A 27880-nucleotide genomic window follows, 5' to 3' on the forward strand; every position below is an offset into this window, starting at 1 on the left:
CGCTGAATATACAATTCAAAGAGAGGAGGAAGTACTTATAAAGTTTCCTAAAGTAAATACTCCAAGAGAAAGAGAAACTTCTGCCCTTACTTTCAATAGAGAGAATTTAATTCTTTTTAGTTTTTATTTATCATTGGAAATTAGATTTTAAAAGCTTTGAGGAAAAAAGAATGTTTTCCTTATTACAAGGAATTTTCTTCTCTCATAGTGACACTTTGAAAATTTTAAGATTCACCTTGACCACTTCACGGAACTTTGGAATGGGCAAGAAGGCCCTAGAAGACACCATTATAGAGGAAAGCCAGCATCTTATAAGGAACTTTGAGTCTGACAAAGGTGTGTAGGATAAAAAAAAATCTTATTTTTTATGAGAAAGAAGTCAACAAAAGGTATATTTTTAATTATTTATTTTGACACTGTTTCAGACTTGTAAAAAAAATTCCAAGAATATACAAATAATTAACAGTATCTTTCTAGTCTTCTCCAAAATTCCCTAATGCCATCCTGTTACCTTTGTTATTTTTTTCTCTCCCTCTTTTTTGAATTGTTTGAGATATTCTGCAGAAATGCTGTCCCTTTATTCTTACATATATTCATGTATTTTCTCAAAATAAGCAGACATTCCCATCTATTTCCAAAGTCCCATTTTTCAAAATCATAAAATTAACATTAACATGGAATCATTAATTAATCTGAAGAATTTATTCAGATTTCATCACTCATGTTCTAAACAAGTCCTGGCTCACACATGGCATTCAGTCATTATGTCTTCTGCCTTCTTTAATCTGGAACAGTCTCTCAATTACAGGTATGTTTCTTATCCCTTTAAACAATGTAGAGATAATTCCAGGTTACTTTTATCAATGTGAGGCGATAAATAATCCAAAAACTCATTTTCATGTCAAGCATTTTGTCATTTCCTTAAGAAAGTGAGCTCATTCCTTATTAAAAATGAGTCCATTTGATGGGGAGGGAGGAGGGAGGAGGGTTCAGGATGGGGAACACATGTATACCTGTGGCGGATTCATTTTGATATTTGGCAAAACTAATACAATTATGTGAAGTTTAAAAATAAAATAAAATTAAAAAAAAAATGAGTCCATTTGAATATTATCATCACTGATGCCAACATGAATATGGAGAGAAGTTATCAAAGGTAGATGACCCTGAGATGAATGCAGAGGAGAATCAGAAGCCTTGGGGACCCACATGCTAAATTGCAGTCCCTGTCCATTTAGCAGAAGCTCTTGGCAGTTTGGAGAAAGTACATTCAGAAAGACCATTATTCCTTCTCTAGTGCTAGGCTCCTAACAGACATTAATTTCTCAAGGCTATGTATACACAGCAGGCCATAAGCCCTTGTTTGTATATGAGGAAGAAACCATATTCTTTATAAGAATTTCCACTTCGGCTTTACATTTAAGGTAGGTGCTAATGTTAAAAGTGAATCTTAGCCACTAGAATGCGCTTCACTTGAAAATAAATACACATCTGCTGGTACATGTTTAATACTCTGAACAGTTTTCAGTGATACTGACAAAAATAGAACCCAGTGGCAGAAGAGGCTAAAACAAGGAATTGCTCTGGATGAAGTTCTTTAAAATATGATCATTTCAACCATCTAGATATCCTATTTTAAACTTTTAAAATTGAATGCAGCCTAGAAGGTTGAGATATTTCCCCAGAAAATATGCATTAAACTCCTACACACATGTGTACACCCACACTGAAATGCCCCTCACCTGGCCCATTCTAACTTCTTTGAGTCAAAGCAGCTTTTCTTTGACATACATTTTTAGTTTTCCTTGTGGCAATCTTTTAAGCAAATTCTGGGTATTTTTCAAGGTCCAGCGTAGTCTCACCTCTCCTTGTAGGGCATGGTCACCAATAATCCCTTTTCTCTATGAAATCCTTCCTTTGACAGTCTATCCCAATCAGTCTGGAATTGGTTTAATACTCTGTGCATACAGTTTTCTCCTACCACCCAAAAGTAGACCGTTCCTACTAAGTCTTTCATAAACTAGAATGGCATAAAATGAAGAAGAAAATACCTTGAGATTCATCTTAATAAGGGATGCACAGAACATATCGAGATAAAGCACAGATGTTCACAGATACAGTTCAAAGCTATGGCGGCTTGATGCTGAATGTAGTTCTTCAGGAAGACGCTTGGTGGCGCCACTCAATCCATGTTCCAGCTGCCTTTTCAAGGGTTTGCTGCAAAAAACAAAATCAACAAAACAACAGAAACTCCACTTAAGGATTTTTGCTTTTTTTTTTTTGTAAAAGCAAAAATAATCTTCGGATTTCTTTTGGTTTACAAAACAAATAATGTAGATCTTTTGTGAAAGTGAAGGGGCGTTAAAGCAAACTTTTGAGAATCGGCCACCTGTATTCCCAATCTGATTAATGAGTTCTCTTGCAGGAAAGCCCCTTGAGGTCAAAACACTAACGAACGCTTCTGTGGCTAACATCAACGTGTCTGTGTTGCTTGGGAAAGGGTTTGACTACCAAAACACCCCATTCCTAAGACTCTTAACCTTGATAGATCAAAGTGTGAAACTCATTGTCAGTCCTCCAACTGCAGTACCTGTATCCTTCTTATTCACTTTTACTTCCTCTAAGGTGCCCCTGACTGTTTAAGAGACCATGAAAAAGTACTTATTAGAGAATCACCATTTCAAAAATATACCTTTTCTGAAACATTGAGTATTAACCTGCTTGGTTAAGAGATCTGATCAGTCTCCCATCACAGATTACTGCTTCAAGTATCCTATGATGTAGGGATTGTGAATTACACCAATAAACAGTTTATTATATGGCTTTAGTAGATTCTTACCTTCTTGACCATCTTCAATCTGTCCTACTAGTTATACATGAAATGTGGATAAGCCATTAATGAGCAAGGAGCATTCAGTGGAATCCACTCAGGAAAGTGAATTTTAACAGAAGAGGACTGTCAGTTATCACAAAAATTATAAAGCACTAAATAAAACCTTAATATTTATTCTGAGCCATGTCAATGCACAATAGTTCTGCAATCCAGTTTTTCACATTTATGGATTCAGTTGCTATCTTATAGAACATATGAAAAAAGAGCCTTGTCCATTAGTTCTCCTTTTTAATAATACCATGGACAATCGACCATATTATTTCACTTTGAAATTTAAACTCAACATAAAAATGCAGATTTGCTCTGAACACAAGTGCTAGAGAACACTGGGTTGGACAACAATGAGGACTAATTTTATTTAACTTTGATCTTTTATCTCTGGTTTTATTAAGTCACTTGCAGGGGTTAATAACCCCTTTGTGAATCTGACCAAACATATAAAGCATGTCTCTCAGAAAATGAATACACTGATAAATACTAAATTTAACAAACAGTGAACTTTTTAAGGGTCAGGGAATATTGGACTTAAGTGATATTTCTCTGAGACTTGTGGACAGTCATCCTGGTGCAAATTTTAAAAAGAATTATTCTGATTCTTCAAGGGAATGATAGTCATAAATTTGTTGTTCAGTCACTAAGCCGTGTCCGACTCTTTGTGACCCCATGGACTGCAGTGTGCCTGGCTTCCTTGTCATTCTCTATCCCAGAGTTTGCTCAAACTTCTATCTGTTGAGTCGGTGATGCTACTATCTACCTTATCCTCTGTTGTCCCTTTCTCCTCCTGCCCTCAGTCTTTCCCAGCAACAGGCTCTTTTCCAATGAGTCAGGTCTTAGAACATCTGGTGGCCAAAGTATTAGAGTTTCCGCTTCAGCATCAGTCTTTCCAATGAATATTCAGGACTGATTTCCTTTAGGATTGACTGGTTTGATCTCCTTGCAGTCCAAGAGACTCTCAAGAGTATCCTCCAGCACCACAATTTGAAAGCATCAATTCTTTAGTACTCAGCCTTTTTTATGGTCCAATTCTCACATCTGTACATGACTACTGGAAAAGGCATAGCTTTGACTAGACAGACCTAGTATACCACACTGAACCAGAATAGTTTGACTTGGAATCACCTGGGATTTTGCAAGCAAAACACTTAGATTTATAACTCTGACCATAAAGCCAATATTGCTTTTATATCTAAACCCTAAGTACATACATCTATGACCAGAAGTGTAACATGCAAAATACTTTGGGTACACAGAATTTATTGTAAGTCATATCAATATTTATTATATGTTAACTGAATTCTGATAAATGAAATCCTGTTGTCTAGTCCAATCTGCCACTGTTAATTGAGATAAAATCTAAGTCTATAGGAGATGCTATTTCTATAATGCTTGTAGAAATAATGGTGTCATTCCCATTATCGCAAGCATTACATATGTATATTTAATTTACTTTGTTGTTTTTTATTCTCTGAGCTTTTCAGTGTGTTTCCTGTTTTGAGGTTCCTCCTAAAAACTTATAAGAATATACTCAGGAATAAAGATGAATTATTTTCCTTTATAAGGATGACTTTCCTCCATCACCATCATAAACTTGACAAAAATGATCCAAGAAGCTTAACTGATGCTTTTTTGGTCAGACAGCAGGAGGTAATGGCATTTTCTTCAGGGGTAACTTTAGCATATTATTTATTATTTGATTTAGTTAACAGCATCTTCAGGAAAAATACTTCTTTCAGAGAAGAAAGATAACTGGACTCAATAATAATAGATTTGTACACTACAAAAAACATTACTTATTACATTTTGCATTCTCACATATTTTCCACTTCTTTTCGTATCACTCTCTGAAGAAAACAAGATATATATGGAAGACCTCAGATATGTTATCTTGTGGAATTAATATTCTCTTTTCTTTGCAGTCTTGAAAAATATGTTTCAATTGACAAACTTGAGAGATCATTTAATCTTGTTTTAAAGAAACAGTGCCAGTAATATTCTAATCACTCACTTAAAAACTTATTCCCAATCTTCCTAAATGAGAAACAGACTTTCCCAGTTTTTAGAATTACTTATTTTTTATTAGTATCTGGGATGTGCTTTATCCTAAAATTCTGCACAACAGTCTCAAAAAATTTCCATTCAATTGAGGGAAGAATGCAAGGTTTTATTCTTTAAATTCACGAGTTGTGATGATTATCCAGATAAAATTATTTCATCATTAATTATTCCTTTTCCTCTTTCAGGAGAAAGACACATCTACTGATTATTTCAATGATGATACTTCGGTGGTACTTGTTAATAATCTGTTTGCAGCAGGTACAGAGAGCACGGTTTCCACTCTGTGCTGGGGGATTCTGTTCATGTCACGATATCCTGAGATCCAGAGTAAGTCTCCTAAGATGCAGGGCATTGTCTTAAGGAGAGGAAGCAGAAATCTGTTGGATTGGACAATGCAGAATTCTAGAGCCATCCTGGATACCTTTAATTTGTACCCTTGAGGAGAGTTTGTACCTTTAGTCTCCTTGTGATATAAGAAAGCAGATTTGCTCTCTAAACATCCTGAGATGATCTGAAGGGTCCCCAGAGGAGTCTAGGAATAGAGGACTGGGGGTGGAAGCAATGTGGGGTAAAGATGAGTCAGAACTCAGAGTACTTGGGTTTGACTTTCATTTTTAAAGAAAGTGGAGAGACTGTTCCAACAATCCCTCCCACCACAGACCCTAACCATTCTCTCTTTTACCCAGAAAAGGTCCGTGATGAGATTGCCAAAGTCATGGGGTCCACCCATCCTTGAATGGCACACCGAACTCAAATGCCATACACAGATGCTGTCATTCACGAAGTGCAGAGATTTGCTGATATCCTGCCCACAGGCTTACCCCGAGCAACCACCACAAATACTATATTTGAAAACAACTATATTCCAAAGGTAAGGGCTTAAGAAGGGGGATGAGGGGAGAGGGCAAGAACATCAGAATGCTGCTCAAAATCACAGAAGTGCTGAGATGAGCTGTCAGGCAATCTCTGCCCTCCCTCTGGTCCCTCCATCCTTCCTTCTTATTCCCTCCCTCCCAGTTTCCCCTCACCCCAGCCATTCAACCAGAGGTAATGGAATGTCTACATACACAGTAGGTGATATTTGCTCAGTGTGACTTTATAATGTATGATTAATTTTTATGTCATAGCTGAGGAAGTTGGGGTGGCTTATTTTTGAGGATTTGTTTTGATGGGCTTGTTAAATTTAGTATGTCTGCTGTCACAGTCTCTGGAGATAAAAGATCAAGGCTTTTGGCACCGCCAAACCCACCAGGAAGGCTCACAGTCACCAAATGAGGACTTTTAAACTCCCGCCACATGAATTTATCAAAAGTTAAATAACATGCTATTATCACACCGCAGATACATGGTTAAGTCAGAATTTGTTCCTAGTTCTGAATCCAAGGTTTGTGTTTTTCAGCAGGTACCAGATGAAAATTTGTTAGAGTATATGAATACCCTGCTGCTGCTGCTGCTAAGTCGCTTCAGTCGTGTCCGACTCTGTGAGACCCCAGAGACAGCCTCTTACAAGGCTCCTCTGTCCCTGAGATTCTCCAGGCAAGAACACTGGAGTGGGTTGCCATTTCCTTCTCCAATGCATGAAAGTGAAAAGTGAAAGTGAAGTCGCTCAGTCATGTCTGACTCTTAGGGACCCCATGGACTGAAACCTACCTCAATCTCAAATGCCATCTCCCCTTTCTCTACTTCCTGTTCCTTCTAGAATACACTGCTTCTCTAAAATTGCCAACTGAGTCATTGTATGTCTCTAAGAGCCACCTTTTTAGGAAGGAATTTCATCTCTGTCACTAATAACACTTTTATCTCTAGGGCACTGAGGTCATCTTTTTGTTGACCTCTGTACTTTGAGATCAAACACAGTGGGAAAACCCAGCCACCTTTAACCCTGAGCATTTCCTTGACTCTATCGAGAAGCTTATCAAGAAGGAAGTTTTCATACCCTTTTCAGTAGGTAAGGTATCTTACTTTAGAAAAGTGATTCAAAAAATCTGGAGAGATTTGGCCCTGGCTCAAGGCCAGGGCTAAGGTTCTGTAATTTGCCATGTGGCACTAAACTTCAGAAATATGGAAGAGTTCTTCCCCAGCTTTCAGTTGGCTGTAGGACATTGGGCATTGGAATGACATTTTCTTATGGAATCCTGGAAGATTCCTTGTGGCTAAGGCTAGCGCAGAGCCTTGGGAATTTGAAGAGAAAGTTGAGCAGGGCAACCATGGGTAAATCCACTTCATCTATAAAAAGACTTACTTTAATTGTGCAAATACCAGTGTTTCTTTTAGAATTTCTTCTTTCTTTTTTTGCAGTATAGTTGATTTACAATGTTGTGTTAGTTTTAAGTGTACAGAACTATGATTCAGTTAATATATACATATATCTATTCTTTTTCAGATACTTTTCCCTTATAGGTTAAGCTGAAACTCCAGTACTTTGGCCACCTCATGCAAAGAGTTGACTCATTGGAAAAGACTCTGATGCTGGGAGGAATTGGAGGCAGGAGGAGAAGGGGACTACAGAGGATGAGATGGCTGGATGGCATCACTGACTCGATGGACGTGAGTCTGAGTGAACTCCGGGAGTTGGTGATGGACAGGGAGGCCTGGCGTGCTGCGATTCAAGCGGTCACAAAGAGTCGGACACAACTGAGCGACTGATCTGATCTGATAGGTTATTACAACATTTGAGTATAGTTTGTTGTGCTCTACTGCTATACGAACTTATTCCAGTTTTTAAACATCTTGACATTTCCCCCAATAATCCATATTTTAAAAATAGTACTAGCCAAATACTCTTCTTCAAGTGCCTTAGCATGATCTAGTTTCTAGTCATACATGCAGTCTCAGGTCTGAGACTCGTGACCTCATGCTTGGCGTTCTAGTCAGAGTCCTGTTTCTTCCCACCCTCCAATGTATCACCACACCTGACTCATCTTCCCTGTGTGCCTGGCTCACTTCTCTCCGTGTGTACCAGAACTTAGATACAAAGATGTCATACGAAGGTGAGACCTCCTTTAGCTCACTTTCCTATGGGTTCTCATCACATACTTGGTTTTACCTGTCATAACCCGTTTCACATTAAAACCTTAAAAGTGTCTCCCTCAGGGGAGCCCAATTAATTTTCTCTTTCCAATGCTTCAACTAGCAGACAGAGCTTATAAAACTCACAAGAGGTTGACTGACTCACACATTCTGAAGGAGAAGAAATCATATACGGATGGTTTCCATCTTTGTCCACACCATTTTTTCAGATTTTTGATCTGTAACCATCCACCTCTTTAGGTTCCATTCACTACCATCCACCTCTTTAGGTCCCCTCTCTAGTGTGCTGGGGAGTCACTGGCCAAGATGGAGCTTTTGCTTTTCTTCATGAGTCTCCTGCAGAAGTTCGCCTTTGAGCCACCCCCTGGGGTCTCCCATCTGGACTTGGACCCAACCCAGGATACTGGTGTCGTCATCCAACCAATGCTTCACAAGATATGTGCTCTACCCCGAGCCAGGGTCTGCATGCCAGCTACTGTCCCAGTTCTCTGTTATTTTGTGGTCCTTTGCACCGACTGCGCTGTTCTGCATCTTGACAGCTGTGTACTCTGCCAAGTCCTTCACTGCTTCAGCAGGCAGTCACATCATCCCAGAGGTCTCTAGTGTTAAGTCAGATTGGGTTCCTCTGTTAATCTCTGTAGCAAAAACCTCCTTACTGCCATTCTCCAAGACAGTACACATACACAACATTTGACAAATAGAACCTTTACTAGTGCCGTAAGGTTTTGCCCTTTAGTCCGAGAAACTGTCTTTTTCCTCCAAGGCATATGAGACATCTATGTATTACTAGCTCTAATTGCTTGGGGCAGGGGAGGGGGTGCAGTTTTAATTGGTTGGTGCAGGGGAGGGGGGTGTTGTATAATGCTTTGTCTAGAATGCTCATGAATATCTTTAAAACTGCAGTGAAGAGAATTTAACTCTTAAGCGAGGGTCCCATTAAACATAAGATATTGGCTTCATTCATTGGTTCAATCAACATAGGATGACTAATAACAGATCATTGCTTGTGAGTATGACCAATTTGCTGAGGTCAGAAAATGAGGCTCCAGCTTCTGACATAACTGGAACTTGAAGACCACCCCCCTTCTCTATGTTCAGTGCTCTGAGTCCCAGTAAAGTCATACCCAAGGGACCTATGAGCAGAATAAAGAAATCATTGTCAGTTCCTGTGAGACACAAAGCATCTTTAGCCTTTACAAATCAAATGGATGTCCCTAATATCAATATAAACAATTCTCCCCTGCTCTTATCTGATTCCTATCAAAGCCAAAATTGTACTGGACAGGGTTAAACAGTAAAAGAAGGTTTTATTTAAGGCTATTGAAATAGGAGAGAGAGGCCAGAATTTAGTCTGAGCTCAATTCAACTGAAACAAGGGAGGGAACGGTTTTTAAGTGCTAAAGGTTTTTAAGTGAGCTAGTGGATTCAAGGGATTAGATCTGATAGAGTGCCTGAAGAACTATGGATGGAGGTTCCTAACACTGCACAGGAGGCAGTGATCAAAATCATCCCCAAGAAAAAGGAGTGCAAAAAGGCAAATGGTTGTCTGAGAAGGCCTTACAGGTAGCTGAGAAAAGAAGAGAAACAATAGGCAAAGGAGAAAAGGAAAGATATATCTATCTGAATGCAGAGTTCCAAAGAATAGCAACGAGAGATAAGAAGGCCTTCCTAAATGATCAATGCAAAGAAATAGAGGAAAACAATAGAATGGGAAAGACTAGAGACTTCTTCAAGAAAATTAGAGATATCAAGGGAACATTTCATGCAAAGATGGGTGCAATAAAGGACAAAAACAGTATGGACCTAATAGAAGCAGAAGATATTAAAAAAAAGGTAGCAAGAATACACAGAACTATACAAAAAAAGATCTTAATGACCCAGATAACCACAATGGTGTGATCACTCACCTAGAGCCAAACATCCTGGAGTGCAAAGTCAAGTGAGTCTTAGAAGGCATTACTATGAACAAAGCTAGTTGACGTGATAGTATTCCAGCTGAGCTATGTCAAATCCTAAAAGATGATGCTGTTAAAGTGCTGCACTCAATATGCCAGCAAATTTGGAAAAAACTCAGCAGTGGCCACGGGACTGGAAAAGGTCGGTTTCCATTCCAATCCCAAAGAAAGGCAATGCCAAAGAATGCTCAAACTACTGCACAATTGCACTCATCTCACACGCTAGTAAAGTAATGCTCAAAATTCTCCAAGCCAGGCTTCAGCAATATGTGAACCATGAACTTCCTGATGTTCAAGCTGGTTTTAGAAAAGGCAGAGGAACCAGAGATCAAATTGCCAACATCCCCTGGATCATGGAAAAAGCAAGAGAGTTCCAGAAAAACATCTATTTCTGCTTTATTGACTAGGCCAAAGCCTTTGACTCTGTGGATCACAATAAACTGTGGAAAATTCTTAAAGAGATAGGAATACCAGACCACCTGACCTGCCTCTTGAGAAATCTGTATGCAGGTCAGGAAGCAACAGTTAGAACTGGACATGGAACAACAGACTGGTTCCAAATAGGAAAAGAAGTTTGTCAAGGCTGCATATTGTCACCCTGCTTATTTAACTTCTATGCAGAGTACATCATGAGAAACACTGGACTGGAAGAAACACAAGCTGGAATCAAGATTTCTGGGAGAAATATCAATAACCTCAGATATGCAGATGACACCACCCTTATGGCAGAAAGTGAAGAGGAACTAAAAAGCCTCTTGGTGAAAGTGAAAGTGGAGAGTGAAAAAGTTGGCTTAAAGCTCAACATTCAGAAAACGAAGATCATGGCATCCGGTCCCATCACTTCATGGGAAATAGATGGGGAAACAGTGGAAACAGTGTCAGACTTTATTTTTCTGGGCTCCAAAATCACTGCAGATGGTGACTGCAGCCATGAAATTAAAAGACGCAGACTCCTTGGAAGGAAAGTTATGACCAACCTAGACAGCATATTCAAAAGCAGAGACATTACTTTTCGAACAAAGGTCCATCTAGTCAAGGCTATGGTTTTTCCTGTGGTCATGTATGGATGTGAGAGTTGGACTATGAAGAAGGCTGAGTGCCGAAGAATTGATGGTTTTAAACTGTGGTGTTGGAGAAGACTCTTGAGAGTCCCTTGGACTGCAAGGAGATCCAACCAGTCCATTCTGAAGGAGATCAGCCCTGGGATTTCTTTGGAGGGAATGATGCTAAAGCTGAAACTCCAGTACTTTGGCCACCTGATTCAGAGAGCTGACTCATTAGAAAAGACCCTGATGCTGGGAAAGATTGAGGCCTGATGGAGAAGGGGACAACAGAGGATGAGGTGGCTGGATGGCATCACTGACTCAATGGACATGAGTCTGAGTGAACTCTGGGAGTTGGTGATGGATAGGGAGGCCTGGAGTGCTGCGATTCATTTGGGGTCGCAAAGAGTCGGACATGACTGAGCGACTGAACTGAACTGAAAGCTGTATATTGTCACCCTGCTTATTTAACTTATATGCAGAGTACATCATGCGAAATGCTGGGCTGGATGAAGCACAAGCTGGAATCAAGACTGCCAGGAGAAATATCAATAACTTCAGATATGCAGATGACACCACCCTTATGGCAGAAAGCGAAGAGGAACTAAAGAACCTCTTGAAAGTTAAAAGGGAGAGTGTAAAAGCTGGCTTAAAATTCAACATTCAAAAAATTAAGACCATGGTGTCCAGTCCCATCACTTCATGGCAAATAGATGGGGAAACAAAGACTTTATTTTCTTGGGCTCAAAAATCACCACAGATGGTGACTGCAGCCATGAAATTAAAAGACGCTTGCTCCTTGGAAGAAAAGCTATGACCAACCTAGACAACTTATTAAAAAGCAGAGACATTACTTTGCTGACAAAGGTTCATCTAGTCAAATCTATGGTTTTTCCAGTAGAGTTGGGCCATAAAGAAGGCTAACCACCAAAGAATTGATGCTTTTGAACTGTGGTGTTGGAGAAAACTCTTGAGAGTCCCTTGGACTGCAAGGAGATCAAACCAGTCAATCCTAAAGGAAATCAGTCCTGAATATTCATTGGAAGGACTGATGTTGAAGCTGAAACTCCAGTACTTTGGCCACCTGATGTGAAAAGCTGACTCATTGGAAAAGATCCTGATGCTGGGAAAGATTAAAAGCAGGAGGAGAAGGGGGTGACAGAAGATGAGATGGTTGGATGGCATCACCAACTCAATGAGCGTGAGTTTGAGCAAGATCCAGGAGTTGGTGATGGACAGGGTAGCCTGACATGCTGCAATCCATGGGGTCACAAAGAGTCAGATACAACTAAGGGACTGAACTAAACTGTGAGCTAGTGGAAAAGTCCTGGAGTGCAGAGTGTGGTCAATGTGTCCTGCACACTGAATTATTCTTTCATTTGCAAATATTTTTCTCTGATTCTAGATCTGTGTTTGCTCATTTTTAGCAACAGAAGTTAGGTTTCTACTCACCCTTAGAGCCTGGGCGATAGGGACAGTAAGTTCCTTAAAGGTTACATCTCCACAGGATGTCTCCCATGTCCTTGAGACATCCCTATATTGTAAAACTGGCAAGAGATTTTGAAAAATATTTACATCTTAAAGGGGCAGAGAAATAATTCATAATTAAAAGTGTTCTCAAGTAAATTCTCTAAGGAAAAGGGAGGTCAAGGTCTAGAGTCAGAAACTAGCCTGCTTAAGGTTAATCAAGGAGAGAAAAGTACTAAGGCCTTGGTCAACCCCAATCCAGCATTCTCCACAAACCCATTTTAGGATGAGTCAGATGGGGGACTTTCCTGGTGGTTCGGTGGTTAAGAATCCACCTGCCTATGCAGGGGACACGGGTTTGATCCCTGGTCCGGGAAGATCCCACGTGCTGCACGGCAACTAAGCCCTTGCACCACAACTACTGAGCCATATCCTAGAGCCTGTGTTCCAACACGAGAGAAGTCACCGCAGTGAGGGGCCCACGCACCGCAGCTAGACAGCAGCCTCCACTCACCACAACTAGAGAAAGCCTGTGTGCAGCAGCAAAGACCCAGAGCAGCCAAAAATAAATAATAATTTAAAAAGAAAGGATGAGTCAGACTGGGGAATACTCAGGTACCTTGGCTTCCCAGTGGAACTAAATGATAAAAAACAAAAAATGGGGCTTGCTAATTTTAATTTGTTTTAGCGTATTCAAGAGACAGCTGTATTTTCTGACTTGCCCATAATACATAATTGGTGTTCAATAATATATAGTTAATTCTAAATCTAAAGTCAAAATTAATTCATGGACTGCTTTCTTTTACAGAGATCAACAGAAACAGCTTTGATTCAAAATCAGGAATTTGAGTTCTAATTCCAATCCTTTCAGTTCCCCATTTTTATGACTTTATGACTACATATTGGCAGAGGGATACTTAGTGAATGTGACACCAGAAGCAGATGATTTTTAACATTAATATGAAAAATGATATTCAATAGTAATCATACAGTAAAGAATTTTGATCCTTTGGTGAGTCTGATATAATTATTATATATGAACAACTGTCAAGCAGTTAATACACTTTAGTAAAACTGTCTAATTTTTACATTTAGTAGAAATGTCTACAAAAGAAACAGAAACTACTAAATTATACCATTCATGGAATGTTTTCTTTTCCTGATTCATTCTTTAAAAAATCAATAAATAATTTCATGTTAATTATCCAAATCCAATAAAACCATTCATGGGTGAACTAAATTTTCACTTATAGTACAAAAAATATTACATTTCAGTGTTTCCTTATCTAAAGTTTTATACATAAGTCACAGATAATATCAGAACTGAAGTAACTCGAGTTCTCTTTCTTAATCACTACAACTCCTGTGTTACAAAATTATACTGACTCTACTGTTGAAATACAGGAATATATAGGGGTTGGAGACACAAAGTGCATTCCAAGTGAGTAAGATTCTGAAGTCTTAGGAACTTACTCTCTAAATGAATGCATGTAGCTGATTCTATGTGTGTGTGTGTGTGAGAGAGAAAGAGAGAGAATGTGTGTGTATATGTATACATGTGGTTGAGAGAGAGAGGGAGAAAGAGATTGATTGGTGGGACAACACTGAAAGTTCTTATATTATCTTCCACACAGAAAAAAACAGTAAAGGAAAATAAAGATATGCTCATTGGAGGCTTATGTCTGAATTGTTAAACTTCAAACAGTAATCACAGGAATTTTTTTACAATTTAGATTAACAATAGGTTTCTTCAGAGACAAGTATTTTATAACTAAGCCCATAGTGATAATAAAAAAGCCGATAGGCTTTTAGTCCAGCGTTTTCATTATTTTTAAATTTCTGAAGATGATGTACTGCTTACTTTTCACTCCTGGGATAAACCCCGCTCATTGCCTGAAGATAACTCTGTCACTGAATACAGGTCACAGAACCTCCTTTCTTCTACTCCTATATTTTAAGATTACTTTACTTGTTAAGTTTGTACATTTTCCCATCCAGTTGGGATGTTGGGATGGAAAGATTGTAAAGCCTGAGCCTATATAACCTCTGGAATCTTAGTCAATGTTGAGGCTGGCTTGGGAAGTCCATAGGCTGGCAGATGGCTTCTTTCTGAAATGTGGACATCAGTGGTCAGGGAATCCTTACACAAGGTGTCTGTGTTCACAAGTCTTCCCTAAAAGTCCTTTGATTTAAAAATCCTCTGGTGCCCTATATACCTCCTTGTCTCTCTCCCAAGTAAGCTGAATTCAGGGTATTCATTTGTACCTACTTTTTCATGGACCCAGCAGGCTTTCAAAATAAACTCAAAGTCACAAGATTTTTTAGAAGTGAGACATATGCCTAAAGATTATCTAACAGGCACGCAAATCAGCTTTAACACTCAGGGTTCTGAGCCTGGGGCAGGTTTGTCCAACAAATCAGCCTTAGGATTAGGCTTGTGCACTTAATAGCCTCAGTGATCGATCAATGGATTTGCCCTCTGCCTACACGGACGCTGAGCAGTTCTTATTTTACTCTCAGTGAGGTGGCACTAATCCATTATACAGCATTTTGGGTGTCAACAGTCAGGGCTGAACTATGCCAGAGTATAGTTCACTCCATAAAGAAACTCCTTGCAATGCTGATTTCTAAGAATTATAATGTGATTTTCTCCAAAAAAAGAATTCTGTGACTGGACCTTCCAGAATTCTGTAACTGGGTCGTCTAGTTTCTGTCTTCAAGATGAGTGATGAACACTATAAATGGACAATAGTCAGATCACATGTGATAATAAAAAAAAAAAAAAGACAGAAAAATAGTCTTAGTAAACACCACTGGTTTGAGAAACTGACCTCAAGTCCTCTGAAACAAAAAGTGAGTTTTTAAGCACTGAGGTTAGTTGGTCTCTGAAGTTTTGAAGCTGAGTCCTGACTCCCTTGTAGAAACTAGGACTTGGGGCCCTCATCTTTCTAGATTATATTTCAAAGGAATTGCTTCTGGTCCTTGAGACAGACAGTCCTGCTCCTGGGTTGTAAAACTGGCAAGAGGTTAGGAGATTTATATCTCAAAGGGGCAGAGAAAGAAATTTACAATTGCAAGTTTTCTCAAGTAATGCTGAAATGGCTGCAAGATCCTATGGTCTTCCCGTCGACATCCTCCACTTGCCTTTTGTCTGTGGAAAAACTTTAACCAAAGAACGAGTTTAATCAGAGAACTGGGAAAACACCGAAGCAAAGAAAAGCAGGACAAAACAATAATAGTTTAGCTATTAATACTAAGCAAAGTTAAGGACCTTTAGTTGCTTTTCGAGGGTTATAGATAATATTCTGAGCCATATCCTGTGAGCAGTGTTGCAGATACCGAAATCCCCACCAGGCAGAAGCTAACTACATGATGACTAGACTGTAGCCATGACTTAAGCAGCCACAGTTCCAAGTACTGGCCTCAAGGAAACAAAATGACTCTGGGACTGAAGATTAACTGTACTTAATCATGATGACACGAGTCAGACCACCGATGACCAATTTCAAGATGACTGTCAGAGCTGATGGTGCTGTTTCTTGCACGTAGCCACCACCCCCTGTCTATAAAGGCTCTAGCCCGCTGGAGTTGCCAGTGGGCCAGCATCTAAAATAAGGCGAACTGTCCTTTCCACCAACCTTGCTTTGGAATTGGCATTTGAGTGGCCAGCAGCCTGATCCCACTTTCAGTTAAAATGATCTAAGGAAAAGGCGCTCAGAAGCTATAGTCAGGAAAAAACCTGAAGTTTAGCTTGAGCTGAGAATAAAATTAACATCATCGTGGTCACTATAAAAGTTTCCCTCTACCATGCCTGCCTTCGCTCCCCTGTCCAGTACAGGTGATATTAGCTGACTCCCTTTCTGTAACCAAGCTCTGAATGAAGAGCCTCTGTTTGTCCTATTTTTTAAGGCTGCAGCCTCCTGAAAGTACTCAGTGGATCTTAGAAATCTAAGTTTGAATTTAAATTAATTCCCTGCTTTGAAACTAACCAAGTCTTATGTTTTGTTAACTATTAGCTACATTGTGCCTAATAACTGATTATAATTCCCTACTCTTTCCAAAGTAAACTGGATTGTTTCTTTCCTTATCTTCATCTATAGAAACAAAGTTATAAAGATTCACCCTCCCTAATTAAAGAGCAAAGTACTGACCACAGTTTTAAGAATGTCAGGGTGTTCAAGAGTCGCAGTCTTTGTTTTCTTATCTGAATCAGTTGATTCAAATTCAGGCTCCACCTTCCCCCTACTCCCTCCCAATTCATTGCTAGTGGCTGGCAAGTCCTGACTCAGCCTGTTAAGTGTTGTAATTGGGCTTTCTTAAAGACTTCCTGCCCCACTTCCCTTAGGGAGATTTTTAAGTATTGTTTCACATTATTAGACAATAAAAGAATCACATTTCTGAAATAGTTTGACCTTCAATAACCAATCAGTCTTTCATTAGGAAAACTTTAGAATAATAAGGCTTAAAAAAACAAAAAGACAAAACTTTTTAGAGATCTATTTGCCAATTCACACAGCAATACATATTTCACTCTTTTGTAATCTCTAAATGTTTTCATAATTCTACAGTGTTATTTCCACAACATTGTTAACAATTACTGAGGAATATATAAAAAATAATTTTTTTTCAGTTTTTGTAAGTGACAGAGTAGGATACAGTAGTAAATATAGCATATATGTCAATACCTGTCAAGCTTTAATGTGACTCACCCAGGGATCTTGACAAAATGAGAAATCTGATTCAACAGACTTAAGAGTGGGGCCTAGAATTCTGGATTTCTTAAAAACCCGTCCTTTAGGATGTCCAAGTTGCTGGTTCACAGACCATACCTTAAATAGGATCCTAGTATGCATTTGTTTTGGAGAAGTAAATGGCAACCCACTCCAGTGTTCTTGCCTGGAGAATCCCAGGGACGGGGGAGCCTGGTGGGCTGCCGTCTATGGGGTCGCACAGAGTTGGACACGACTGAAGCGACTTAGCAGCAGCAGCAGCATGCATTTGTTTGGAGAAGGCAATGGCAACCCACTCCAGTACTCTTGCCTGGAAAATCCCATGGACGGAGGAGTCTGGTAGGCTGCAGTCCATGGGGTTGCTAAGAGTCGCACATGACTGAGCGACTTCACTTTCCCTTTTCCCTTTCATGCATTGGAGAAGGAAATGGCAACCCACTCCAGTGTTCTTGCCTGGAGAATCCCAGGGACGGGGGAGCCTAGTGGGCTGCCGTCTGTGGGGTCGCACATTGTCGGACACGACTGAAGCGACTTAGCAGCAGCAGCAGCATGCATTTGTTAATATGCATTTGTTAATATGAAGACAATGCTCAGATTTTATATAGTTTATGCTCAGAAAAGTTGTATATTTATATGCACATATATACATACATTAAAAAACCAAATACATAAAACCAGACTGGAAACATACCAAATATTAAAAGAGATCTGGGGTCACAGGTGAGTTTTTGTTTTATTTCATGTTTCTTTTTCCTCACAAACTAACATTTCCTTAAGTTTTTTTGCAATGAAAGTAACTTTTTCTGTTGACGGAGAGCTTTTTCTCTTTATCCTTTCTCTCTTTTTTTTTAAGCAAAAAGGCACACAAGAGCTAGTGACGACCAACAAGAATAAGATCAGCAAGTGGAATGTAATGACTCTCAAAGTTGACGGAGGCTGTGGACAAAGGTTAAAACAGGCTGACACTTGCTTGATCAATGGCAGTTACGTGGCTGTCGTATGTCTTTGGCCACTTGAGTGGTCAGCTGGCTTCCGAAGTCGTTGCTGTGATTCATCCACATAAGACAGCTGTAGATGATCCATTTTTGGTGAGGTGGAAGTAAGACCAAAGATCCAAGACCCAGTCATTCTCAGAGACTTGGCTTTAAGTCAAGTTGGCATTGAGGATGCCCAAGCTTCTGTCTGGCTTCACTCCCAGGACACTGTTAACTGGGAGATTCCTCAGCTTCTGTCCATGACAGGGTTCTGCTCAGGGATCAGGAACACCTGTGAAGCAAACCCAACAGGACTTCAACTTATGACTTTCTACATCAGGGAGACAGCTTTTAAAAGAAAATCTATAAGCATATTGTAGGCAGTTGGCAGGGAGGATGATAAGTGCCTTAAAAATAATTTTGACTTAAAGGAAAGGAAATTAACCCAAACATTTGTATTACAAGAATTTGGCTGACTAGAATAAATACATTTTTGAAAGAAAGGAGATGAAATGAAAATTCTCTTATTCTGCTTTTCCGAGATGACAAGGGTGCCAGATTTCAAATCCCAGAGGGCAGATAGACTAACCTGACAGGTTCTAAAGAAAGTACTGCAAGCTTGTAGCTGCCAGAGAATCAAGCAGTCTGTGAATCCTCTTCAAAGGCTATGAAGCGCAGCGCAACTTAGGCCTCTTAGACTTAGGATCAATCTTATCACAAGCTGGGGAGAAGGGGGGCTATTACTAAGGAATTTAAGGAATGTATTTACTGATCTATTAAATGTTGGGAAAAGCTAGAAATAAACCTCTTCTTCCAAGAATGCAGAAAAAAGTCCATAAAAACCACTCATTTAGGATCTATGCGTTTTTTTGTGTTGTGTGCCTTCTGACGCTTTTTATTAAACAAAAGCCTAAAGTGAACTAAACAATAAGAAAAACAATAATAATCGTTAACCTTGAGCATTTACTATATGCCAAGCACTGTTCAAAATATTTTTTATCTAACTTAATCCTAGGAAAAAACCCTGTAAGGTTGATACTATTTATTATTCTTATTTAACAATTAAGGACCCAGAGGCACAGAGAGGAGAAGCACTTGCCCCAACGCTCAAGTTAGAGGTGGAGTGGTTTCGAACCCAAGTAGTTCAGCTCCTGAGTTTGCTCCATAGAGAAGGCAAGGGAAAGATACTACCGTTTTGGGTCAACTTTAAAGAGGCTTTTTGAGAATTCCCTGGAGATCCAATGGTTAGGACTCAGCGTTTTCACTGCTGAGGGCACAGGTTTGATCCCAGATTGGAGAACTAAGATCCTGCATGTCATGCAGACAAAAAAACAAAAAAGCAACTTTTCTTGTCTATATTCAAAGCTCCACCATGTGGGGCACAAGTTGACTCTCAACAACTTATTAAGTCAGATCTGAAATTTGTCTGCTAAGTTAAACCTCACATTGGAGCCAGGCAGGGTTGTTAGGTAAAAAGATAATTCATTTCATGGAGTCTATATTACTTTTTTGACCTGCCAAGCAATTTTGAGCACAGATGAGCTCTCAAGATACTTAATTCCTCTCCAGTGAGGGTCACACTGGCCTGAGAACTGCTAGTAGTGAGTCTCCAGGCTACAGGCCTGGCCAGACTCAGGAACACCAAGGTGATCTTAGTATTTCTCATAAACATGAGTCAGAAAACCCAGGCTGCCCTCACTCATCTCTGACTCCCTAGAACTAAGTCCTAAAGGCCATCCCCAAACTTTTACAAGAGAGATGACCAGATCATATTATCTACTTAATAAGCATATGCAGTAACTAGCTGTGTGACCACTTGACCTCCAGGTCTAGGTTGGCTCATCTGTGAAGCAGGGATGTATCTTACCTGTCTTGTCTGGCAAAAGGTGGATCAGACCACATCTGAGGGTCTGTCAAGCTCTAAATTGAAAATAAGGGGCAAAAGAGGAGTCTGGGAGGGGGCCATGTTCAATAGTTTACTCCTCAAGAGTCAGAGTCCCCATTTGTTTCATTAATTCCTGCAGTAACCAGATACTCCTTCAGTTCATCAGATCATCTCTAGAGGGGGTGCCTTGCTCCTCACACACCTTCAAACCAGGCCCCACTACTAGAGTTAATAAAGATGGTGTTTAACAAAAAAATTTTAAAAATAATAATAATAATAATGACTTGTTTCAATAGCATCAAAAGAAATTTTTTTCCCCAACAGCATCAAGAGACATGTATTTTTGATTTGGTCTCGACTACAAATCTTAATAAGAAACTCTGAGTAAGATATAGTCATTTTATGGCAAATTATACATTTCTATCTACCTTTATCTGCAGTATTCCAAACATTAAAATAACTAAATTTTTCATATTAATGGCATTTTTACTGAACTAAATTAGATACTTTGGGGTTAAAAGTGAAGTGAAGTGAAATCGCTCAATCGTGTCCGACTCTTTGTGACCCCATGGGCTGTAGCCTACCAGGCTTCTCTGTCCATGGGATTTTCCAGGCAATAGTACTGGAGTGGATTGCCATTTCCTTCTCCAGCGGATTTTCCCGACCGAGGGATCAAAGCCCGGTCTCCCGCATTGTAGACAGACGCTTTACGGTCTGAGCCACCAGGGAAGTTTGGGGTTAAGTCTTTTTAAATGGCATTTCACTTTCAAAGTTCTGCCTTCCGTTTTCCCCCCTTCTTTTCCTAGAGCCTCTTTTCTTCTCAACACTTGTGTTAGTCGCTCAGTCGTGTTTGACTCTTTGCGACCCCATGGATTGCAGCCCGCCAGGCTCCTCTGTCCTGGGATTCTCCAAGCAAGAATACTAGAGTGGGTTGCCATTTCCTTCTCCAAGAGATCGTCCCGATCCAGGGATCGACCTCTGGTCTCCTGCATAGAGGAAGCCCTAACACTTATATGTGAAAAAAAAGAAAACAAGTAGAAAGATGTGCACATCAGAAGAGTAACAAAAAGAGATTTTGTTTACTGACTGCTTTGTTTTTCATTTTATTTTCCCATTTCTTTTTACTTTCTATTTCAGTTTTAAAACAAACCTCTCTCCCAGATAGTCCCACCTCCACCCGTTGGCAGAGAGCCAACCTCAAACTTCCCTTCCGTTTTCAGGTCTCACAGAGAAAGGGGGCGGAGGCAGAAAAGTGACCAATGAAAAGGAATTGCAAAATAAGAATTAACAATAGATTTTCTTATTTTAAAATTCCCGCGTTCTACAAATTTGAAAATATATCTTTCTCTCTTCTAAGGTCCGCAGACCGCACAGTATTTAAGGAGGTATTTGTTGCTTACAGTTCAGTCTTCATTGGGTGCCCTGTGCCTTCCTGGAGAGCACGGCCAGACTCTTAAAATGTTCTTGCTGTTTTGTTAATCACAGGATGGAGTTTCCGGAAGCGCATTTTCTTGATAAGCGCTGCTTCACCTTACCCGAACATTCCTCGGGCTCCTCTAGCCCACTGAACCTTGTCCGGGTATCAGGTTCGTGAAACGATCCTCTCTGCGTGGACACGGGTGCTTCTCTTTGTGCCGAGAGCGCGGGGTTCTCCAGGGATCCTGACGCCCCGCAACGCGTCTCACTCCCTGTTGGTGCGGAAAGTGACCGCGGTCATGGAGCGCTCCTCTGTCAGCGTGGTCATGCTACCCTTCGCCCATGCGACCTCCAGGACTTCTTGTGTCACCTCATAATCCAAGACCCGCACGAGCAGGGGTTTGGGAGCTCGAGAGGGAGCGTCTACACGGCTGCCAGAAATTCGAATTTTCCGTGGAAAGAGAGGAGAAGAGCAGTTGGGTTCCCGGTCTTGTCCTTGCGCTTTGAAAAGGTCCTCCTCATCGGCCACTTCTTCCGGCGCGGCGTCCCTCTTAGTCCCCAACCACCTCTCCGGGTGCAAAAGAAAGAGCACTTTATCTCGGACCCAGGAATCACAGTCCGCATTCTCCCCCACCTCGCGGTCCTCCTGGGCGCCGCCCTGCCTGCGGCTCGATTCCGCCGCCAAGAGGTTCGGGGCACCTGGGGCCGAGGGAGCCCAGCGCCCCGCCTCGGGCGCAAATAGCTGGGAGCGTTGCTCGCTGCGGGGCGAGTCTGAGAGATCTGGAGCCCCGCGGGGACCCGAGGCCCCCATTCCAGTATGAGGGCCATTCATTCGGTGATTCTTCCACGCAATTTTGCAGCGAACGCCAAGCCAAGCTCCAGAAAGCGCGGGACAGATGGACGTGGGCGTGGCCTCGCGCGCCCCGCCTCCCGGGACTCGGACTGGCCACGCCCGCTACAGTATTGCGCCCACGCTCTCCGGTACTCCCGACCTTTAAAGGCGAAAAGCCTTCCCTCCCAAACATCCCCCGCTCAATCCCGCCCCTTCCACATCCTACACAGCCTTTCCTCCGCCGCCTCGGATCGCACTTCGTCTGCTTACCTGTGATCCTAGCCCTGCAGCTGTGGTCTCATTTCCGAGTCTCTCTCCTCTTTCTTCTCCGCTCTATACTGATTTCCAGCCCATCTCCGTTTGTCTCCAGATACGGTAGACACTTGGACTGCACACACACACCCACTTCCTCCTCGAAATGCCAAGCACAAAGTATGCCTTCTTTCTAAGGACTCTCCTTGGAGTGAAGGAACAAGGAAGTAAAAACCAAAAACCACTAATTTAATAAAGGACTTCTGATAAAAGTTTGCTTGACTCCGAACCCACCCCACCAGGTTGCCAAGCTTATCGAACGTAGCTAGAAATGTGAAACCCTTTGAGAAATGGCTTTTGGCCGTATTCACAGTGCTCACACTGGTCTTTCGTTTTGGTTATGATCTTGCTTGTTCCAGGAAGGGGCATTAGTGCCTTTGATCAAATGGAAATAAATAAAACCAAACCGCTAAAAGAATTTCAGGGTTTAAAATTTTGTGTTCATTTTTAAAGTTTCACATTTCACTACTCCCCTACCTCCTCCTCCCCGCCCCCGGCCCCGCAACACACACACACTTCTTCTCTTTAACCCCCCAAATTAAAATACATGTATATGAATCTCTGGGTAGACTTTCAGAATCTAATTTTTAACAGGCCCTCTGAATTGGAATACCGGAGAAGACTTGACAGTCGCTTGGACAGCAAGGAGATCAAACCAGACAATCCTAAAGGAAATCAAGCCTGAACATTCATTAGAAGGACTGATGCTGAAGCGCCAATACTTGCCACCTGATGTGAAGAGTGGACTCATAGGAAAAGACCCTGATGCTAGGAAAGATTGAAGGCATGAGGAGGGGGTGGCAGAGAATGAGATGGTTAGATAGCATCACTGATTCAATGGACATGAATCTGAGCAAACTCTGAGAGATAGTGAGGGACAGGGGAACCTGGCTTGGTGAAGTCCTCGGGGTCGCAAAGAGTCTGACATGACTTAGCCACTGAACAACCACAACAAGATCCTCTGACACGCTTAACTTTGCTAAAGGCTAATGGTGGAGAACTAGCTAACAGAAAAAAACAAACAAACTTAGTTTCTGATTTCCAGTTCGAACTTTGTTTCCAGGTACTTGCTTTATTAGAAAGTGCTGTTTTCCTGTCTGCTTTAGAAAAATGACTGCAATGGTGGAAATTCCTATTGAAGGACCAAGTAGTATGGTGAAAGAGATATTTTGGAAAGAGAGAACCTTCTGAGATCTGCCAAGACATTAAAAAAAAAAAATGTACAAGGAGTAAGAAAACCTGAATCATACCTGGCTAATTTGATGCCTGACCTGGGGCCAGTTACTGCTAAATTACAGTTAACTGAAGTTTTTGAGTGTTTTAGACACTCTATGTATTTAAACTCATTTATTCTTCACAACGAACTAAGGAAGTCGCACTATTCCCATAGTTTCCTTGAGAACTTTGAAGCACAAAGAGGTTAAAAATCAAGCACCAATAAACAGTAGAGTCAGGATTCTCACAAGTTTAAAGGCTTGATCCCATTTTATTAATAAATTACTTTCCTGTTTTAAACCTGTGACTTCATGTTCTTTTCATTCCGTTCATTTGCTTAACCAGTAATCACTGAGCTTATACTAAATGTCAGCCACTGTTCTAGGTGATGGGGACATGGAGGAGACAACTGCTTGCCCTCTTGGAGTTTTTATTCTTTACATGAGTTACATACATTGAATCCTCTGTCCAAAAATAGGAGATATTTATTAAGTTAACTTAATGTACATGAAAATCCACTGCAGGTTAATGCCTTCCCTACTCTCAAGGATTCTATTTGGGGAAGGACTTAGAATGTGGACTCTTACCAAGACTCTGAGCAAGCCTCATGCTAGTGGTTCATGAACAACATTATGAGAAACCTTACCAAAGATAATACTCTAGACCAGAGATAAACTCTAGGACTTTTTTTTAATTTTCTGCTTTCAAGTGGCAATAAGAACACTGTGTTTTCCTTCCTTGCAGGAGTATTGGGAGAATTCGAAGAAGGTGTCTGTATTCTGAGGGAAGTATAATGTAAACTATAAGATTTATAGATTTTAAATTTTCTTGCGGATGGGGATTGGATGAGGGATTACAGTGGGGATGGGGAACAGGGAAAATCTATTTGCTGAGGAGTGAAGCTGACTCACGCATCACATAATACCTGAATTTTTAGATGTCAAGAAGTTGTGTATTAACGCATAAAAGAATATTAAGAGGAAATGTCAAATAAACCTCAGTGAGAGAATGTCTAAAAAGAATATAAAACAAAGAAATAGGCTGCTTGCCTTCAGGAGAGTGGTATCTGCTGTGCTTTAGTATCTTAAAGTACATAAAAGCCTGATAAGGGGCGCTGACAAACTAAACCCATTTACTTCCCTGCTGAATGGCCACAGATGCAAAGAGCCAACTCATTCAAAAGCCCCTGGTGCTGGGAAAGATTGAGGGCCAGGGGAGAAGGGGGTGACATAGGATGAGATGGTCAGATGGCATCATTGACACTATGAACATGAGTTTGAGCAATCTCGTGGAGATAGTGAAAGACTGGGAAGCCTGACATGCCACAGTCCAAGGGGTCGTAAAGAGTCAGACGTGACTTAGCGACCAAACAACAACAAACTCTAAGGAAAATAGACTTTGTCCTAAAGATATTAGGAGCTGACAGATTCATTGGGAAAGTGAGAATACTAGACTTTAAAATGGGTAGAGATTAAAATTGTTGCTGGGGGAATAGGGAGTTGATACAATCGAAACAGATTTCTTTGCTGGACTGTATGAACTTTCCCCTATGGCACTTACTGAGGAGTCAACTTCTAACCCTAATCCTAACCCTAATTTTTACCCCTATGGCACTTACTGAGGAGTCAATTTCCCACTCAGAAATATCCACCTGGCTGAATTTATGCAACCTGCCTATCCCATGACAATATGGGACCATAAAAGAAAAGATGCAAAGAAGCCCTTGGCTTCTGTAATGGAAAAGCAAGCAACTGGATTTACCACGTAACAGAACTGTACCATAGAGATAGGTCAGCATTCCAGAAAAGAAGACAGGGTGTTGTTAAGAAGTTTATAAAAATTTTGCTAATTATAACTATAATTATCTATTATAACTATATATTTTTATGTAATTATAACTACATAACATAAATTATAACTATAATTTATAACTAACTGCTATAAACAGAATTTGGATATGGGAATGACAGATAAGGAGGGTATTCTGAATAAAACATTATGAGCAATGGTGTGATGGTGATTATGGAGGCAAATGTAGAGAATAGTTTTGTCTTTGACATTTCTCTTCTCTCAAGTCTAAAATACTTTCCATGATTTCATCCATTCCCATGGCTTCAGTTGCAACCTGTACTCTGATGATTTGCCAGTTTATATCTCTATTATAGACCATGATGCTTATTTCCAGACTTGAAGTAATAGATTGTATTATTGTCTCAAATTATTTACTTCCTCATCTTGAAAGAGAGTTATACCAGCCGGCTTCTGTAGCATGTGACTTGCAATACTCCTTATGGGAATAGACTCCTCCACCCCACCAGTGTTGATGTTACTTTGGTCATGTGACTTGGTTCAGCTTAAACAGTTGTGTCATTGGAGGCATCTGAGCAGAAAGGAAGAGTCACTGCAAGATTGACCCAGGGCATTTCCCCATCATAGCTGCCATCTTGGCTGTGATCTGGGAATGAACAAAGTACATGGCACAGATCTGAGTAATCTCAAACAGAACTGCAGCCGCTGATACATATTCTAAGCAAGAAACAAACTTTTGTTATAGCAAACCAATACAATTTGGGAGTTTTTTCTTATCACAGCCTAACTTAGTGAAAAATTATTCTGTTCTATTTTTTATTTGACACTTCTTTTCATTGTCACTTGACAACTAAAATAGTGCTTGCCATGTTAGTAAACAAAGGATATTGCAAACCATCATATTAGAGCCACCTGGATGGTAAGCCCTAAGGGAATTCAGGATACAGAGGAGCTGCCCATTTCCAAGCTCATCTAGCAGTCAGCTGCTACAACCACATCAGACTGTGCACCTGAGAAAATTCAGGATGAGAAAATACAGGATACTGGCCCTAGATAGCTGAGGAGCATATCAAAGGAATGACTGAAGTGAGCCCAGATTCTTACATCTTCCCAAACACAGAAAAGCACTAAATTCCTTAACTTGAGACATTCAGTTTTCTTTTATTAACAGTAATTTTTGATGTTTCAACTACCTGATTATGTTGCAAAAAACTCCTATATGTCCTGACTTCCCCCTTCCTCTTTAGGGCAGTCTTTCAATGTATTTGAGATGCTATCTCCCAGACTTGAAATTCTAAGAACGTCCACTGAATAAAACATGACTCTCATCTTTTAGGTTCTGTGTTTGTTTGTTTGTTTGTTTGTTTTTCAGCCAACTCACTCTAAACCCCAAATGTCTAAACTTGAGCTCTCATTTATTCTTTTAAATCAGTCCCCTCTTTCAAGTGTTCCTTATCTCAAGGGTTAGCATAACTGACAATTCTAATATCTTTCCTTTCCCTAAGAGGCTACACCCACTGTACATGTCTAATATTTAACCAAGTGTTGTTACATGTGTATGTGTCTGTCCCTCCATCTCCAATCCTCACAGCCTCAAAAATAAAGTCAGACTCTTAGACATGACATAAAATATTTTCATAATCCTACTCCAGCCTGCCACTGTTTACGGTTGAATGAATAAATAAAAGAAGAAACAAGCCACCTAAATGAACACAGAGTGAGATTTGAGACCAGGGTGAGGTTATCGTGTATAAATAAAACCCAGTCTGATTATGGATGGACCTTGAAAACCACGAGCCTTTTAGAAGAGATTCTAACCATATTTCCTTTGACAACTAATATTCTCATGACTCGGACAACTCAGACTGTGCAAAGAAAATCTACACTGGACTCTCAGGAGACTTCGATGGGCCATGTTATCTTGAGCAAGTCTCCCAATGTCGCCAAGCCCATGTTCTCATCTGCAAGATGTTAATTACACCTGTCCTGTGTGCTTCCCGGGGTTGTGGTGGAGAACAGATGAGCCCATTCTTCTAGGAGCACTTGGAAAACTATGACACTTGCAAAATATTTTAAATTTATTTTTAAAAAGTAATTATTGACTTTTTTAGAACTGGGAACCCAAAACATGCTTTTATTTTCATTTGTTTGTTTATTTGTCTGTTTTGCTGTTTTTGATCACTCTGTGTGACTTACAGGATCTCATTTCCCTGACCAGGGGTTGAACCCAGCCCCTTGGCAATGAAAGTGTTGAATACTAATCA

General features: G+C 40.4%; 1 protein-coding gene and 1 long non-coding RNA gene across 3 annotated transcripts; both read right to left on the minus strand.

Moving 5' to 3' along the window:
• Nucleotides 1–426: 426 nt before the first annotated feature.
• On the minus strand, nucleotides 427–23090 carry LOC123329694. Its single transcript, XR_006545218.2, has 3 exons — nucleotides 22551–23090; nucleotides 2052–2217; nucleotides 427–823 (listed from the first exon to the last, which is right to left on the minus strand). It is a non-coding gene; the product is annotated as an uncharacterized LOC123329694 (long non-coding RNA).
• Nucleotides 17774–22487, minus strand: C2H6orf141 (chromosome 2 C6orf141 homolog). Of its 2 annotated transcripts, none has more exons than XM_006041281.4 (2): nucleotides 21433–22487; nucleotides 17774–18439 (listed from the first exon to the last, which is right to left on the minus strand). In XM_006041281.4, the coding sequence occupies exon 1, from the start codon at nucleotides 22278–22280 to the stop codon at nucleotides 21714–21716; it is 567 nt and encodes a 188-aa protein (XP_006041343.3). In that variant the 5' UTR covers nucleotides 22281–22487; the 3' UTR covers nucleotides 17774–18439; nucleotides 21433–21713. The 2 variants fall into 2 exon arrangements, with proteins under 2 accessions (XP_006041343.3, XP_045018812.1); XM_045162877.1 differs by having other exon boundaries at nucleotides 20015–22487.
• Nucleotides 23091–27880: the final 4790 nt, after the last annotated feature.

This window comes from Bubalus bubalis, chromosome 2 (genome assembly GCF_019923935.1).
Source record: "Bubalus bubalis isolate 160015118507 breed Murrah chromosome 2, NDDB_SH_1, whole genome shotgun sequence".
Classification (NCBI taxonomy): domain Eukaryota; kingdom Metazoa; phylum Chordata; class Mammalia; order Artiodactyla; family Bovidae; genus Bubalus; species Bubalus bubalis.